The sequence below is a fragment of the Octopus bimaculoides genome, chromosome 8 (assembly GCF_046866305.1).
Source record: "Octopus bimaculoides isolate indiv1 chromosome 8, ASM4686630v1, whole genome shotgun sequence".
Classification (NCBI taxonomy): Eukaryota; Metazoa; Mollusca; class Cephalopoda; order Octopoda; family Octopodidae; genus Octopus; species Octopus bimaculoides.
The window spans coordinates 90,797,220-90,817,111 of record NC_142935.1 but is presented as its reverse complement, the minus strand read 5'-3'; the positions used below and the strand labels follow the sequence as shown (position 1 = coordinate 90,817,111).

Here is a 19,892-nt window from a genome sequence, read left to right as displayed (position 1 = left end):
CTGGAACTAAACACTTTTCCCTCAGAGAGAAAGATTTCCATGGCTTCCACTAAACTTTAAAGTGTAACAAAAGGACATTGTTTTGTGCAACTCTACCTCCAAGGTCAAGTGTATGACAATGTAAAACTTTCCTTGTTACCTGGACTGTGTTCAGATGTTATACTGGAACATGATTTGTTGGAACGGCATGAAGGACTTCAGATTTCTTTCAAAGGAGAAAATCCTACTTTTTGTGTGTGTGTGTGTGTGGAATAGTAGCAACAAAAGTTGAAGTACCATCCTTATTAAGCAACCTGTCCCTGGATTACAAACTAATTGCAACAAAGTCTCACCGTTTTTCAAAGCCTGATGAACAGTTCATTGACTCCGAAATACAAAAACTGTTATGTGATGATATCATTGAGCCTCCAAACTCACCCTGGAGAGCTCAGCTTTTGGTAACAACAAATGAAAGACACAAGAAAAGACTTATTACAGTCAGACCATTAAACGTTTCACTCAACTCGATGCTTATCCATTGCCGAGAATCGACGAGATGGTTGAGTGCAACTCAAGGTATGAAATGTACAATACATTAAATCTCCACAGCGCCTATCATCAGATACCAATTAAGGAAGAAGAGAGTCATTTTACAACTTTCGAAGCCAGAGGCAACTTGTACCATTTTAAGCATATTCCCTTCGAGGTCACCAATGGAGTTATTTGTTTTCAACGCATCATGGACAATATGATTAGAGAAGAGAAGATCAAGAATACGTTTGCATACTTGGATAATATTACCATTTGTGGAGAGAATCAAGAAGACCATGACAAAAATCTCACTCACTTCCTTGACTGTGCTAAGAAGTATAACATAACCTTCAATGAAAAGAAGAGCATTATCGGTGAAAGGAAATCAAGTTACTGGGGTTTCAAGTATCAAAAGAAAACATCAAACCTGATCCTGAGAGATTGCAACCGTTGAAGGAACTTGCTGACCCACATAACTTCAAATTTAAAAAAAAAAGTCATTGGCATGTTCTCTTACTAGTCATCATGGATTTCGAATTTTTCCGATAAAATTCATCCTCTGGTAATCAATAAATCATTTTCCCTACCAGTAAAAGTGAAAAATGCCTTTGAGTATCTGAAAGTAGAAATCACAAAAGTAATTGTTGTGACTATTAACCCGACTCAGCCCCTAATGGTTGAGACAGATGCCTCAGACATAGCTGTCGCAGCAACTCTTAATCAATGTGGAAAACCCGTTGCCTTTTTCTCAAGATCACTGAGTCCAAGTAAAAGGAATCACTCATCAGTTGAAAAAGAGGCTTATACTATCATAGAAGCTCTTCGAAAATGGAAGCATTATCTTCTTGGCAAGCATTTCAAATTAATCACAGAAACATGCAAGTATTACCTTCATGTTTGACAACGTCCAGACGAGCAAAATCAAGAATGATAAAATACTTGGCGTATTGAACTGTCTTGCTACAGTTACGATGTTGTCTACAGGCCTGGAACTGAACATATCACAGCTGATGCGCTTTCTCATACTTTCTGCTCTCCTTCCGCTTCGGATAGTTCTGTTAGACTTAAAGAAATCCATTCTTCTCTTTGTCATCCAGGAATCTCTAGAATGTTTCACTTTGAAAAATCTAAAAACTTACCTTTCTCCATCGAAGTGAAGCAAATGACTGCAAACTGTAACGTCTGCCGTGAACTCAAACCTTCTTTTTACCAACATTCTGACTCTCGTTTGATAAAAGCAACACGACCTTTTGAGAGACTCAGTGTTGACTTTAAAGGATCTTTGCCTTCTAATTCTCACAAGTATCTTATTACTGCCATTGATGAATACTCTTGCTTCCCTTGTCCCGACATGAGTGCTTCAACTATCGAAAAATGTTTTTGTAAGTTTTTCTCCTTCTTTGGTATGCACTTCTCAATTCATTCTGACAGGAGGACAAGGTTCATGTCCAATGAACTGAAATTATTTTTACATAGCAAGGGAATTGCTACGAGTAGAACTACGACATTTAACTCCAGAGAAAATGGTCAGGTTGAGTGCTTCAACGGAACTCCGTGGAAAACTGTGACACTGGCTTTGAAGACAAAAGGATTGACAATCACTTAGCAGGAACTGGTTCTGCAAGATTCTCTGCGTGCAGTCAGGTCTCTCCTGTGTACAGCGACCGATGAAACGCCTCATGAAAGACTTTTCCGATATAACCGTAAATCTACAATTGGTACAACTCTTCCCAATTGGCTTCTATCACCGGGTCCTGTTTTGATGAGATGAAATGTGAGAACTTTCAAATGTGAACCATTGGTGGACGAAGCGGAGTTGCTGGACTGCAATCTACTCTATACTCATGTTAAATTGCAGGATGGAAGAGAAACTACAGTGTCTCTAAGTCAGTTAGCTCCACCCAAAGGAAAGGACCCGGCAGACCTTCATGCTCAAGAGCCAGCCCTTATCTCGCAGCAGCCCCCGGATCAGCCACACCTGCGTAAAGACATGAGTACCCCTCACGCAAGACTTACTAACACTTGTGAACAATATGAACATTCTCCTCTTGTGAAGGGAGCTGTCGATCAAACCCAAGACATACTTGCACTACCTGATGAAGCACATGATGTGAAGTCTTCTGTTGACTATAACACTAACCAAAATGAATCCCCAAACTCCAATACTAACGCTAATCATTCCACTAATTCGCCATCACACCGTCACCACACGTTCTTTATCAGAACCAGGCCTTGCAACTTGCGTAATAGAGAAGCCTAGACCCCTAAATAATCCCATTGTTCTGAAGGTTGAGAACCCTTAACACTCCTGAACAAGCAACAAAACTGTTTAAACAAACACGTCTTGTAAAATGTTTCTTCTTTTTACGTGTGATCCGTTCTCTTCCTCATAGGAGGAGTGAATGTCATAAATAGCATGATTTGTGTTTGTATTTAAAGTTTGTCCTGATTAGATGTTTCATTGCCCATGGTTAACTCTTGCTATCTTACTGCTTTTATTGCAGATCGTACTTTGAAGTATATTGCATGGATGAGTGTACTGCCTAGTAATAATGCTTCATACATTTACTTTTTTATTGTTTACGATAGTTTTCTCTTTAAACAGAGCAGGGCGTTTTACATTAGAAACGCACACGAGTTGACGTAATACTCATTTGACTGCGGCCATGCTGGAGCACCGCCTTTAGTCGAGCAAATCATCGACCCCAGGACTTATTCTTTGAATGCCTAGTACTTATTCTATCGGTCTCTTTTTGTCGAACCGCTAAGTTACGGAGACATAAACACACCAGCATCGATTGTCAAGCGATGTTGGGGGGTGGGGGTGGGGGGCAAACACAGACACACAAACACACACATATATATACATATACATATATACGACGGGCTTCTTTCAGTTTCCGTCTACCAAATCCACTCACAAGGCTATAGTAGAAGACACTTGCCCAAGGTGCCACGCAGTAGGACTGAACCCGGAACCATGGGGTTAGTAAGCAAGCTACTTACCACACAGCCTATAATGAATATTTTAGAAATAGATGTTAAATACAGTCTCCAAGTGATGATTGCAAGGTATGTTTTCTCATGCACAGCATGAATTCAATTGGTATTGGGGTATGTAAACTACCTTCAAATTCCATCCTGAAGGTAGGCCTATTTTTTAAAATATTCATTGCATGCCTCGTGTGTGTATTTATCATAGGATTGGTGGTTTTTAAGGCTTTTGCTTTCATCTTTGGCAAGCGGTATTTTTACCCTTCTTTAATTCAAATATACATATAATTTTTAAATATACTCAAATACCCAAAATATAAAGGAGTTTCTGCCTCACCAACAGGAATTACACCACATTTATTTTGTGATCTTTGCTACCTTGGTTTCTATTAACCCATTCATTCTATCCGAATTATTATTTATTAGGATAGAATAAATACATATAATTAATTATATATATATGTGTATATATATATATATATATATATATATATATATATATATATATATATATATTTCAAGGTTTTTAACTTTTAAATTTGCATATTCAAAAGAGACAGAGACTTCAAACTCGATATATCCAAGATCGATTTATTCACCACTCTATGTCAACATTTCTGTGCCAAACTTATCCAGTGACTGGTCCATTGGATTTTGACATTTGGCAGGTGAATAAATCGATCTTGGATATATCGAGTTTGAAGTCTCTGTCTCTTTTGAATATGCAAATTTAAAAGTTAAAAACCTTGAAATATAAATATAAACTGTGAGAACGACCCTTAAGGAATCTAGTTAATGATCCCCTAAGGTAAGTTCTTATGCTATATTGGTAACGGTTGCTACATCCTCTGGAAAATTATATATATACATATATATATATATATATATATATATAAACAAATAGTAAATGAGTATATGCATATATACGTACAGGTATGTGCATACCGACATCCACCTGTATGTATAGGTGCATATCTTGGTACAGGACATTGCAAACAAACGTAGACGAGAACACACAAGCCACATAGAGAACATCTCCTTCATCAGCCACCCACGTTTTAACACCGGCGTTTCGACGAGCTTGGGCAGGACGCATCGCTAAAACGGCTCGTACCATGGATCGCAGATTAAATTTGTATACGCAAATTAAATCTAGCCATGGAGGAATGTAGTGGCGGACAAAAAACAAGACAGGAAAACAAACAGAAAAGGCTTTACGGCCAGACGAGAAAAATTATGTGTGTAAGAACGCGATGAGGCACGGACCCGAGAGGGACAAAGTGGTGCGTGCGTTGCTTGGCGAAAGCCAAGGAAGGAAAGGATTATTGACCGGAAGCATGTGACCATGCCGGTGTAAAGGGAAGAGAGAGAAACAGAGGGAGGAAGTAGAAGAATAGGTGAGCAACGAGAGGAAAAGAGAAAGAGAGGAAAAACGAGGGGGGAAAAGAGATACGTAGTAGTAACAGAGGAAGAACGAGAGGGGTAAAGCGAGATACGTAGTAGTACAGAGGAAGAACGAGGGGGAGGAAGGAAAGAGAAAGAGATAGAGTAGCGTCGGAGGATATGAGTTACGAAAACTACTTACATTTGGAAGATGCTGCGTTCAATCATGTAAAAACAAATAGTAAATGAGTATATGCATATATACGTACAGGTATGTGCATACCGACATCCACCTGTATGTATAGGTGCATATCTGGGTACAGGACATTGCAAACAAACGTAGACGAGAACACACAAGCCACATAGAGAACATCTCCTTCATCAGCCACCCACATTTTAACACCGGCGTTTCGACGAGCTTGGGCAGGACGCATCGCTAAAACGGCTCGTCCCATGGATCGTAGATTAAATTTGTATACGCAAATTAAATCTAGCCATGGAGGAATGTAGTGGCGGACAAAAAACAAGACAGGAAAACAAACAGAAAAGGCTTTACGGCCAGACGAGAAAAATTATGTGTGTAAGAACGCGATGAGGCACGGACCCGAGAGGGACAAAGTGGTGCGTGCGTTGCTTGGCGATATATATATATATATATAGATAGATAGATAGAGAAGAAAAGAAATGGACCAACAGTAGTGCCTACGGATACATTTATCCCTTAGACGGTTGCATAACCTCTAACTGATAATTTATATATATATATATATATATATATATATATATATATATATATATATATATATGAACATATCTGTAAAAATATGTGACACTTATTCACATATTTTTACAGATAAATTCCTCTATTTACATAATATCGAGGTCTCTGTCTTTTGTTGTCTTTTCTATCAATATATATGAATATATATACATGTGCGTGTGTGTGTATTATATATATATATATGTGTATGTGTGTGTGTGTGTGTGTGTGTGTGTGTGTGTAGCGTGTAGATAGGATGTTATAATCCAAGCTGTGTGCCCATGAACCATATCTGAATATTTCAGTACTCCAAAATTGTGTGTAGATGTTATAAACGTGTGAGGCAAGCATAAAAGTTGTAAATAGTGGGAGATAGTATTTGCAGAGTAACTACATATCAAAGTAAGAGATTTGAAGAAATTTATAGTACAATTTATTCACCATTACATGTGTTTCATTTGCTAATAGGTGTTACAACATTGTACATTTAAAAAAAAACCATGTTAGATATCTCCTGTAAGAAATTTTTTAGACAGATAATCAAATAATATTTGGTGGCGAGCTGGCAGGATTGTTAGCACATAGTACCATTTTGTCCAACTTTACGTTCTGAGTTCAAATTCCACCGAAGTTGACTTTACCTTTCATCCTTGCAAGGTTGATACATTAAGTACGAGTTGAGTACTGGGTTTGATGGGATCAACTAGGCCCCTTCCTCCAAAATTTCAGGCCTTGTACCAATAATAAAGAGTATTATTATCATAAAAATTGTTATGTAAATGATGACTACACTTTATACTTTTACTATAGTTAACATAAGTGTTAACACAACTATAAGCATTATATGCTGGCTGTCTACACGTGACCAAGAAAGACTATCACTGATCATTAAAAACATTGTCAAGCAAACTTTAAAATTTGTCATTACCGTTTTAGCCTGGAAACCAAACTGATAGTCTGGTAACCTGCTAAAATAAACATTGAAAGGAGAAAATAAACAGCTTTGCAAGTTTAACTCATTGTTTATCGAACAAAAGAGGTGTGAAATTTAAGAAGTGACTTGTTAGAACATATACGTCTGTGAGGAGACATAAACAAGAAAAGCAAAAATCTACTATATCAAAAGAACTGGTAATACATACATTACAAGTGTTCTATGAAGAGAACATAAGATTGCTGCATAATTCAACATGAATGTGAAACGACATTAAACTTCGTATAAAGTAAATGAAGGTTTCTGTAGGAATGCTAGGTCAAATTGACTTAGTGAGTTTACATGCTCAAGGATGAATTATTATCTTGTCGTCAGCATTAGATGCAGTAAGAGCTGATAGTGGTGATATTGGCGGTGAGGAATTTCATTGTCCTAATACGAAGAAAGCGAGCAATAGCTTCCTGGAGGCAAATGCAAGCTAGACTTCTTAAGCAGAGAAAAACTGATCTATTTAAGGAAATTGCTGGGCTCTATTACGATAGGTAGAAACTCCAAGCAATGTAAAATATGGCTCAGACCGTGATTACCAGCATGAATGTCAAACTTTAAGAAGTAGTTAACCATTTAATGGTTTTAGTAAATTTATACAGAAAAAGTAAGCATTATATCGTCCCGCATAAATAAAAGTCAACTTCATTATATTTTTTCTGTAAAAACCCATTCTGACATTAAATGAGTCAACTTCCAGCACAAACGTTTACATTTACATGGGTTTTCTTAAGGCTTGTAAAACAAATCTTCTGTATTTTTTCATCTTATTTCTTTCCGTATATATTCAACCACATGTAATCACCCACCATACTTTCTATGTTTTATATATATATATGTGTGTGTATAAATAAATTGCTTACCAACCACATGGTTCCGGGTTCAGTCCCACTGCGTGGCACCTTGGGCAAGTGTCTTCTACTATAGCCTCGGGCCGACCAAAGCCTTGTGAGTAGACGGAAACTGAAAGAAGCCTGTCGTATATATGTATATGTATATATATATATATATATATGTGTGTTTGTGTGTTTGTTTGTCCCCCCAACATCGCTTGACAACCGATGGTGGTGTGTTTATGTCCCCGTAACTTAGCGGTTCGGCAAAAGGGACCGATAGAATAAGTACTAGGCTTACAAAGAATAAGTCCTGGGGTCGATTTGCTCGACTAAAGGCGGTGCTCCAGCATGGCCGCAGTCAAATGACTGAAACAAGTAAAAGAGTAAAAGAGTAAAGAGTATATATATATTAAGAAAAAGGAAGCAGTCAGAATTTTGAATTACTCTTTGTTAGCACTTTCGTTCGTTTAACCAAACTTTTCAAGAAAAAGTACCCTTGACTAGATGTACCATAATCAGTAAAAAGATAGTAAGGTCACATTATCACTGAAATCCATTTGATCAGAACCCAACTGATCGATGTTGACCAGACACTAAACAACGATAACAGTAACAACAACACTACACACATATATTTCATTTAATGTCTTCATAGCGAAATGTTACAAAAGTCATTTAATAGTCTACGTCTACATTCCTTTCATACCTTTTAGTAAATGTCATTTTTTTAACTTGCCTCAACTTTTCTTGTTACACACCAAAGTGGAACACAGCTGTGTGTGTGTGTGTGCTTTTGTGTATAGTTGTGTATATGAATGGACATGTATGTGTGTCTTTATCACTTCTAAAATACACACACACACACACACACAGACAAACTTATTGTTAGACAAAGTAAACCAGTGGGTTTGGGTGTACCTTTTGAGGAAGTGTGTGCTTCTGTTGGTGGTAATCTTATAGTCTTTTTAATGAAAATCCCTCCCTCATAATCAATGGAAATTTTGGGAAGGGGTAGAAAAGGATTATTATTATTATTATTATTATTATTATTATTATTATTATTATTATTATTAAGTCGGTGAGCTGGCAGAATCGTTAGAAAGTTGGACGAAATGCTTAGCAGTATTTCGTCAATCGCTGAGTTCTGAGTCCAAATTCCGCCAAAGTCTACTTTGCCTTTCATCCTATCGGGGTCAATAAATCAAGTACTAGTTGAGTACTGGAGTCAATGTAATCGACTATCACCCTCCCCCAAATTTCAGGCCTCGTGCCTATAGTAGTTTAGTAGAAAGTGGGTTATACATCTTTAGATTGTATACCTGACTTTCTACTATAAAATTAAAGAAATAGACGGAACGCTGAACTCCAGACTAAACAACTCAAACAACATTTATTTACTGGGTAAAACATACATATCTTTAGTTATACATCTTTAGAGGTGAGAATAACTAGCTGTCGAGTATAAGACCGAAAGATGTAGAGACAGCTTTTAAACATACGTCCATGCTCAATCGCTGGCCAGCGAGAAAGAGAATGAATTGAGCGGGAAACGCTTGCTTTATTAATTCTATGCATGCGTAAGACTACGCATGCGCAGGCGTTACTACAGTAGAAAGGATTATTATTATTACTGTTGTTGTTGTTGTTGTTGTTGTTGTTATATGTTTGACTTTTGCTTTGTATTTGTACAAGTTGACTCCAAGTCTCACCCAGAGACCTCAAGAGATAACAAGTTAGAAGTTCAAGTTGGTGTTATGCCTAGGGTTTGATATATTTGGTTTTGCATATAGAATTGTTCGAGAAAATGTTAAAGAAAACAAGAAAGTAGTTATAAGTTTGTTTTAAAATTTGAGATTACATAGTATTTTACGTAGGATATGGGCAGTTCCCATGAGCACTATCTTTTGAATTTCTGCCATTTTGGGGTTTCCTGGTATCTGAGCTACGTAGAAATCAACCCCTTTTACTATCATTCCTATGGTACCTATGGCAACAGGTATTGTTTTAGTCTTGAGATTCCCCATTTTGCCAATTTCTATTTCAAGATCTTTATACTTGCTCAGTTTTTGGTAGGTCTTGACAGATACATTGATGTTAATTGGGACAGTTAATTTGCTTGGTAGTTCTGGATCAATAAGCTTTGACTTTGAGTGGCTAAAATATAGCTTCTGCTCTCTGTCTTTAGCCCTGAGTTTTATAGTCACCGATGGGTGTGTTTCCAGTCAAAAGCTTGTTTGCAACAGGTCACATACTTGTCCTGCAGTGGTTTCTGCTCCCACCTATCAACCAGTTGTTCATGCACTTTTTTCTTTGCAGCAACAGTTGCTACGCTTCCTTCAGGCTGTTCAGCCTAAGTATCATGCATGATATCGAGAGCAAATTTTTTGCTCTCTTTTAAGACAAAATGAAGCTTCTTATCTGTCTTATGATTTTCAATGAGTTTTAGCATCCAGTAGTTAGTTGTTTCAAGATATTTGATCAATCCAATTTTGGTGGTTTTGTAAAAAGGTTCAAACGGGACCAAACTTCAACTTCCTTGGGTTCTGGGAAGGTAAAGATGATCCAAATCTGCCTTTAAGTGATGCATCTTATTACAAGTCAGCAGCTTATGCATATTTCCATCAATTTTCTTTATTTCACAGATATTCCTGTTCAACGTGGAGGCGCAATGGCCCAGTGGTTAGGGCAGCGGACTAGCGGTCATAGGATCGCGGTTTCGATTCCCAGACCGGACGTTGTGAGTGTTTATTGAGCGAAAACACCTAAAAGCTCCACGAGGCTCCGACAGGGGATGGTGGCGAACCCTGCTGTACTCTTTCACCACAACTTTCTCTCACTCTTACTCCCTGTTTCTGCTGTGCCTGTAATTCAAAGGGTCAGCCTTGTCACACTGTGTCACGCTGAATATCCCCAAGAACTACGTTAAGGGTACACGTGTCTGTGGAGTGCTCAGCCACTTGCACGCTAATTTCACGAGCAGGCTGTTACGTTGATCGGATCAACTGGAACCCTCGATGTCGTAAGCAACGGAATGCTTTTACGTTTCACCCGCACGAAGACCAGTCAAGCGGTACTGGCAACGGCCACGCTCAAAATGGTGTATTTTATGTGCCACCCGCACAAGAGCCAGTCTAGGGGCACTGGCAACGATCTCGCTCGAAAGTCCTACGAAGGCCAGTCAGGCGGTACTGGCAACGGCCACACTCAAAATGGTGTATTTTATGTGCCACCCGCACAAGAGCCAGTCTAGGGGCACTGGCAACGATCTCGCTCGAAAGTCCTTACACATGCCGCGGGCACAAGTGCCAGAAAGACGACGCTGGGCACAGGTGCCATCACGGATTCGATTTCTCTTGCCCCAATAAGTCTTCGCAAGCTGAGTTTCGTGTCCCAATGAAGGAAACGACGTTGGCATGGGTGCCAGTCGTCGAATTTAATTCGATTTCGATTTCACTTGCCTCAACAGGTCTTCGCAAGTGGAGTTTAGTGTCCAATGAAGGAAGGTACGCATAAGTGGACTGGCTGAGGCCTTAGATCCAGGTCTCACTTGGCTTGCCGGGTCTTCTCATGCACAGCATTTGGCAGAGTTTCTACAGCTGGATGCCCTTCCTAACGCCAACCACTCAGAGAGTGTAGTGGGTGCTTTTATGTGCCATCAGCACGAAGACCAGTCAGGCGGTACTGGCAACGGACACGCTTAAAATGGTGTATTTTATGTGCCACCTGCACAAGAGCCAGTCTAGGGGCACTGGCAACGATCTCGCTCCAAAGTCCTTACACACGCCGCGGGCACAAGTGCCAGAAAGGCGACGCTGGGCACAGGTGCCATCACGGATTCGATCTGGCTTACCCCAATAAGTCTTCGCAAGCTGAGTTTCGTGTCCCAATGAAGGAGACGACGTTGGCATGGATACCAGTCATCGAATTTAACTCGATTTCAATTTCACTTATATATATATATATATATATATATATATATATATATATATATATATATATATATATATATATGTATATATATATATATATACATATTTATATATAACGTTGACCACTAATGTGGACATTCAATGTGGTAGAAATAGATCACATCTTGTGTCTATTAAGACCTAAATTGTTCTCAACATGAAATATAGCGGAATGCCAAAACGTAAGCGGGCAAGACATTTAAAATCACCGAAAAAAATCATTATTAAACAGGGACCGGTTTCAAAATTAACAATCTTAGCGACTGTCTATTTCTCTTCAGCCTGATTTGTAATGTAACCATAATCCTCAGAACCCTATACAAAGTTGCCCACCGCCATAGGTGCACGTGTATATGGTTCTGCTAATTACAGCTTAATGGTAAAATTCAAAAGTCTTCGTTTTGGCGCGCTAATTCCAGGAATATGTCTGCAGAAAATATTTACTGCGTCGCATATATCCAGTATGAGAACTCGGTAATGGTTAATATATCAAAAAATAGGGTAAAAAATCATATATTAATTAATATCGATTAATTACCAGGAAGCTAGCACATTTAAAGAATCAAAGAGATTCAGAAACAGTATCTGCAATCTCAGGGGATTAAAGTACATTTTTATATATAACATCATCATCATCATCATTTAATAGTGGTAGGGGTCGGACGATTTGACAGGAGCTAGCCAGCTGAAGAACTACCTGAGCTCCATGTTAGTTTTTCATGGTTTCTATGACTGGATGCCCTTCCTAATGCCAATACTGAGTGTATTAGGTGCTATTATGCAACACCAGCACCAGTGATTTTACATGGCACCGGTATGGGTGCTTTTTATGTGGCACCAACACCCACGAGTCCACAAAATTAGGAATATATAAGCAAGAATATATATTTGTCACTATTTTTTCTAGCCTAATAATTTAAGGTCTAAGGAAGATAACTCTTTTACCTTTGTCAATTATTTCTGATTACTTTTTCATTTTCCATTTTTAACTTTCCATGTTTTCTATATGCTTTCTTCTTGATTTTTCGCATTTCTTCTCTCATTCAATTTTTAGTTTGTTATGCTATGTGGTTTGTGCCTGATGATTGTGAAGAGATGTTACACATGTTATAATTCATTATTTGGCAGGTTCTCAGCATAAGAAACTATTAGTAGCACATAAAAACATGTATTGTGTCTATTAGATAATAATTATCTCTCACCTGATGGTGTATATTTGTTGTTGATCTTACCATCACAGAACAGTACATTATACATCTTTTAAGCAAAAATAAGATACAAGTTTTAAACACAACACGATTTATTCAATCAATGATATAATTACTGTTTTGTCCCAATATCTTCTGCCATCTTGTGGTGAGGTTCATTATTCCTGGTTCAAAAAAATATCTTGTCATTACAGCAAAGAAACACTCGCAGGTGAATTTTAATATCCTCTTCAGAGTTGAGGGTCTGTTTATTCAACAAATTGTGAAGAGACTGAAACAAGCAGAAATCTGGGGGTGCAAGGTTGCACAAATATGGAGGGTGTGGCAAGATTTCACAGCCAAGCCTCAGTAACTTCTGCTGCATCTGCAAGGAAGTGTGTCATCAGTTAGTCTCAAGTATTTAACGAGTGTGTATTTTCAAGGAGCAAACTGAAGTTAACTGCTGGTTAGATTGCTTGAAGTTTAGTATCAACAAAAACCAGGTGGACTTTTTGGTCATCCCAATATGTGGTGGTGGTGGCGGGGAGCGGTGGGGGAGGCATGTGGCTAAGTAGTTAGGGTGTTGCATTCGTGATTGTAAGATTCTAGTTTTGATTCCTGTACAGGACGATGTGTTGTGTTGTTGAGCAAAACACTTTAACATTGCTCCAGTTCACTCAGGCGGCAAAAATGAGTAATCCTGTAATGGACCATCATCCCAGCCGGATGAGAAATATATATATATGTGAGAATTTATGAAAAAAACAACAGACGAAGACAGGTGGTGTAAACAACAAATGGATGTATTAGTTTAACGTTCGGGAATAGAGAAAGTCTTTGACGTTTCAAGCCTATGCTCTTCAACTGAAAGGAACACAGAAAGAAATAAGGAGAAAAAAAATATGAATGTAGTGGTCAGCGATCTATATACATATGTATATACACACACACATATATGTGTGTGTGTGTGTGTGTGTATATGTGCCACAGAAGCCAGAAAACTGGCCTTATGAGCTTATGGTATGGGAACAACCTTTGATCCTTTCTTTGAAGAGATGTTATAGGCCATCAGTCATTAGGGTCTGATAGGACATGTGTAAAGCTAAGCACTTCATGGGCGCAAAACCCTGGGTAACCCTATGAACCAGCCATAACTTACATTCTCTCTCTCTCTCTCTCTCTATATATATATATATATATATATATATTATTTACATTATTTACATTTGACGGATATTCGTCCTCATCTTGTTTGTTGTTAACGCAACGTTTCGGCTGATATACCCTCCAGCCTTCGTCAGGTGTCTTGGGGAAATTTAGAACCTGGGTTCTCATTCCTATCGATGTTACTATTATTATTATTATATTATTATTATTATTATTACTATTATTAATCAGGTCGCTGCCGTGAATCGAACTCGGAACCTTGGGGTTAGTAGCCCGCGCTCTTAACCACTACGCCATATGCCCGTGGGCATATCCGTCAAATGTAAATAATGTAAATAATGCAAATAATTCCTCATCTCTTAAATATAGAACTGTATATATATATATATATATATATATATATATACACACACATAAATATACAAATGTACATACATACATATATACATACATACAAATACACTTACATATATATGTAAAATGTATATGTGTGCATGCAAGGACAGATAGACGGACGGACGGACAAATGGATGGATGTCCAATAAGTATTCGTATGTCAGAAAAAGCAGGCACTTCCAGATGGATGGATACAATATAAGGTGAGCTTCTGACCACAGTGATAGCAGTAGAGCAATTTTATATTGAGAATGCTTATTCATCTATATAGACGGACTTGTTGTACAGGGCACTTGACTTCAAAAAAGATTATATAGAAATTAGTGATGGGAATATAGGCATTATCATGCATGCCAGAAAACCTCTGCTGTTTAACAAATGTTTAGCCTGAGTCAAATGGACTGACTTGAAAGGTTCCTTTTGTGTAGCAGTAGAAGCATTTGACGATGCTGATAAATGTGATCTTATAGGTCACTTTTATTCTAAATATGCAATGTAAGGAATTCCTCTAAACTTGAGCCTATACAGGTGTGACACCTTGGCATTATTGAAAGGGGTAAAGGGCCATTGCATTCATTATCCTCCAGGGCCTAAATCATGCCCTTAAATCCCTTGATTAGTGGAGAGGGTGAAAGTGGTATTGTGCCTCATTGACATATGGAGAGGGTGAAAGTTGTATGGTGCCTCATTGACATATGGAGAGGGTCAGAGGAGAGAGAGAGAGAGATGTTTCTATGGCCAGTGTGCCAGGCAAAAGTGCAATGTGGTCCTTTGGCAATGTGCTGGATGAGACAGATGCTTCTTCAGTAAGACGCTGGATGAAAATATGAGAGGTGGTCCTGAAGAATTCTGCTTGGTGTTCTGTATTTATACATGTCAAAAATTAGAAGTAAGTCAGAGAACAAAGAAAGGTTAATGTGTCTGTGTTGAACTGAATTGAACCTAAAGATTTTCAGGGAAACAATTAGACTTATCTTACCATGACACTTGAGTCTCGTAAATCTCTTAGTGCAAATGTTGAGAACAATAGAAAAAGCTTATTGAAAAATCTTGACTAAGGTTTTGCTTCCTGGCTAAGAATCCAGGAAACGACTTGCTTTGTGGCTAGGTTGTTTAAATGGACAATTGAATATTTGGTTTAGGCTGAGTGTGGTTCTCATATAAAATCAAGTTTCCAATTATCTTTTCAATAAATCTGTTGTTCCTTTTGTTGACTGCCTTCTCTAGCATAGAAGTCATTCATTGTTGCTTGTAGACATCTGTGGCAATGTTGTTAAAATGAATTAGTTAATATGTTGTGAGCTGTGTATAATAAGTAGATTACATCAAGCAAATATTTGAACAAGATTTTGCATTAGTTATAGAGAGATGTTCATGCATTACAAATATATGTCAAAATAGCAAGATGAAAATAGCTTAATACAACATGGGAAAAAAACTGGCTATAAGAATTATGACTGGGTTGGTTTTAACATAATGAGTAAATATACAGGTGTGGTATCATGTCTACCTTGTATTGGCATATAGTCATTAGAATGACTGTCAAGGAATGTGTGTTGGTAACATGCTCAAGAACACACACAAGTTGGTGACAGTGGAGAATGTCATTCTGCTCTGATGTCTGTGACGGTCTGCAAACTGGTGTCTTTTATGTCTGTATATATAGGCTGTGCTGAAGAAAAGTTCAAGAACGTCTGGAGAAGCTATCATATGAACAACAGCCACTGACTGAACAGTTACTCAGTTGTACACATGATCGAGCCATGCTTAAATTATAACTTGAAATTCGTATGTGGTGAATGTGTAACCACATATCCATTGTACCTGGGCTGTGATCTCTCAATGCAGAAAAGCACTGGTTTGACTTGGAAAGCCTCCTATAATGACATTGAGCTTTTTATTGTTAAGATTCATAAGAGAAATAATTAAGAACAATGTTGATTTGCTTATTAAGATAGTCATTTACTTTTTTATGCACTGAAAAGGTGATGTGGCTATGGTCCTGGTGATATTATTATTTTCTGGTTTGAAACATATCATGATAAAAGGCATCAAGAAATATGAAGACACCAGTTAAAAATGATGGCCACATTAATTTCTCCAGTAATAGAAGATACAGCAAATGGTTACAACATGAATAATTCTGTTAATAAAAATATATTGGTTCCTCGTGTAGCTTGTATATGATGATGTGCGCAGGAAAAACATAAAATATGGCATCAAAGATCACTGCTGGCAATCCTCTCCTCACTGTGAATGCATAGCGGAATAAAACTCGCTCTCTGCCGAAGATCCGAATTCCATCACGCAAAACCCACCTTGATGGCAGTGCTCAAAAGAAATTCCTTATTTATATCTATCTGTAGGTTGGAAACAGACCACACTTTTGCTGGTCTTGCAAGTGCTCTGATTGGATAACTCAAAGCATTCAATCAACCACTTGTAGAAAACAGGAAAAATACAGCGATTGGCAGTTATTTAAGCCTAGACAGCCAAATAATAAAGATAGCATCCGGTATGATTTAATGTGAATTACAATATCGTTATAACATAAAATTAGCAATGTCATCACCATGTCACTGTGAGTACATGTCATTTGTTTATTACAGTAAAATGTTTTCTGTGGATCCATGGGTCATCGTGTACATTAGTAGTTTAGTTTCATCCCTGTACAGCTAGGGAGAAAGATATAGTAAAAATGATACAGGCAGCTAGGGATAATAAAAGTTCTTCTTTCATACATCTGCTCTTTAGCTGAAGGCCAAATGACTGAAAACAAGAGTGATAAGTCTACTTGACTTGTATGTGACAAGATGTGCTCTTGGTTGGCACTGAATTTATCAAAGAGATAAATTTAATACTTGATTGTTTATTCATGTGTTTAGTGGTTAAAGTAGGTCAACTGAGAATAATAGATTTCCCCAGTATTATCAGGGCTAACACCACAGAATACCCAGAGAAAAATCAGGTCAACTCATTCACATTAATTTCTGAGTACAGAGGCAAGAAAACAATAGGTTTAAGATTTGCTTAATGATGTTGAGAAATGTGGATTTGGTTTCAAATCCTTGCTTAGCTATTCAGTAGCTGTTCTCTACATTCCCTGATTTCTGAGCTCAAGAAATCCTTCAGAGGAACCGCATTTCGATTGTTTGTATTTGCGATTGTACTCTTTCAGTCGTTACCCAACATTTATGACCATAGGTTTGGCTTTTTAACCAATCTCTCCCCTTCTGAGGAACGAATGCTGGAGCTGATGCATTACTGTGCCAGAACCTTCAATTCTTGTATCGGATCCAGTCTCCTGAACACTCATGAATATGACCCTGAGATATTTCTCTACTTGGTCTAGTGATGTTCCACCTTCAGAAAAACACCAAAGTGATAACGTAACGCAGGGGTCAGTGGGATAGATAATAACCGAGGAAGTATGAAAGGTCTCTATTTTGTTTCTTTCTTTCCTAATTTCCTTAGTTTCCCCTTTTTGTTCACTTTCCAATTGTTTGCATGTATAAATTACGCTACTTAAAATAAACAAACAATCTAGAATTCATTATAATTATTGATTATCATTATTTAAAATGATACAATTTTTGTCTTCATTTACTTCTATATAAATTCTGTTTCACACCTAAATTCTAACCTTAGTCTTTCAAATGGAAAATGTTCGTCACTTTTACGTTTTATAAATTCTAGAAATGATTCGCCAGAAGTGGTAACGGGATATAACTATGAGCAGACTCCGGGTGATCATTGAGTTTAAAACATCAGTTTAACTCACATCGAAATTATTTAAATTTGTCTATAAATCGACGGTGTGGCATGTAAGGACAGTCAGCTGATAAATGCATGTTTGTAGTAGTCGAAGATATACTACGTTTAATAAAAAGAGCGGTCAAAATCCAAACAACGTCACTGTTACAAATTATTTATCAGGGTCGTAATTTTCTTTTCCTTCCGTATTCTCAAATGGCTTGAATGCGCTCCCTTATCATACGACCGGGCACTGCGTATGTGAGACAGAGAGAGAGAGAAATTGTTTTACCTGCAATTAAGATGTGCTGTTGCTGTTCCCAAACAAAGGAAAATTCTTAATACATGAAAAAAGCAAAAAATCGAAATAATCTATTTTTACAATGGAGTCCCATAAAATAGACTTACGTGGAAGCAAACAAACTAGTTTTTTGATAGAACTGACAAAATGATAAAATTCTTTTTAAATAGGTATTTTTACACAATGCTACTAAATGAATGTTATTATCATCATGTATTGTACACCTGTCGCACATCGATGACACTACAACAAAAGTCTTCCTGATTAAGCACAAGATCTCCTGCTGCTGCCTTACCAAGCTTGTCCAACCAGCTTGTGATATTGTCCATTCATTGTGTTGTTTGCTTGCCTCTTGATCTACTACCCTCTACTGTTCCCTCCATGATAATGCCTTCCAGACCTCTGTTTCTTCAACTATGGCCATAATAGATAAGTTTTTTTTTTTTTTTTTTTTCACAATGTTCAGGAGTTGTCATCTTCCACTAAGTTTGTAACACCCATTCATTTGTCAATTAGTCCTTGAAAGACTTATTGTGGTTGATTTCATTTTTCATTTTCATGGGATTCACATGTCTCTCATGTGTGCAAACCCCGTTTTCAACCAATCGGAGATGACTATTTACATGATAATTCTTGAAAATTCCTGCAGCAACAGCCTTATAAGAAGCCAATTTTGGCACAATTAACCAGAGAGAATTCCGATTCCATTTGCTACAGTCCTAGACAATTTTGCTCTCAATGCTGCTTTCATGGCTTCATACCCAAACCAGTGCAATTTTCCTAATAGCTATTTTCACAACTCTTTACCAACTCAGAGATGGTGAAGAATTAATACCAGACATTGTTGCAGCATTGTGCAGGGTACAAGTTTGGGCGGAAAGTCGCCTCACCAGCAAACGCACAACCTAGGGTTGTTTTTATGGAAGACCAGCAGTCGGCCATGCATACCAGCCTCTCCTCTCCACACCACTGATGTTATCCAAGGGAAAGGCAAAGGGGCCAATACAGCTTGGCACCAGTGACGCTGCAACTTATTTCTACAGCTGAGGGAACTGGAGCAACATGAAATAAAGTGCTTTGCTCAAGAATACAACTCGCAGCCTGGTCCAGGAATCAAACTCACAACCTCACGATTGTAAGCTCAATGCTCCAACCACTGAGCCATGCACCTTCACTATGAAACCATGTAAAATTGTACCAATAATAAATATGTATATAAATTGCCACTAAGTCTTGTCATAACTACTCGCTACAGACTCGTTACATCCACATTAAATAAACACAGGAAGGAATTAAATGAAAAATGACAATAAATGTTACATTGTTGACTTCAAGTGTCGATGTTTTGTTACATTTTCTTATGTAAAAATTTTCAACGAGAATTGCTTTAGATAAAACTGATGCTTCATGATTTTCTTTGCTTTGTAATATAGCCTAATGGTTGGGGTGTTGCACTTGTGATCATAAGATGGTGGTTTCAGGTCTTGGACCGAGCATTGCATCATGTTCTTGAGCAAAACCCTTCATCATCATCATGATATTGATGATGATGATGATGACACCACTACCACTAGCATCAGCACCACCACCACCACCACCACCACCACCACCTTCATGTTATGCTTGTGTTTCAATTCTTGCATGGATTGGTTAGC

At 37.8% G+C, this 19,892-nt stretch overlaps 1 protein-coding gene across 1 annotated transcript; it reads left to right on the top strand.

The window, feature by feature from the left end:
* Positions 1-535: 535 nt before the first annotated feature.
* Positions 536-2,770, top strand: LOC106881242 (uncharacterized). The gene is made up of 4 exons (XM_014931553.1): positions 536-884; positions 1,101-1,277; positions 1,608-2,041; positions 2,369-2,770. Exons 1-4 carry the CDS (start codon positions 536-538, stop codon positions 2,768-2,770), a joined length of 1,362 nt encoding a protein of 453 aa, XP_014787039.1.
* Positions 2,771-19,892: the final 17,122 nt, after the last annotated feature.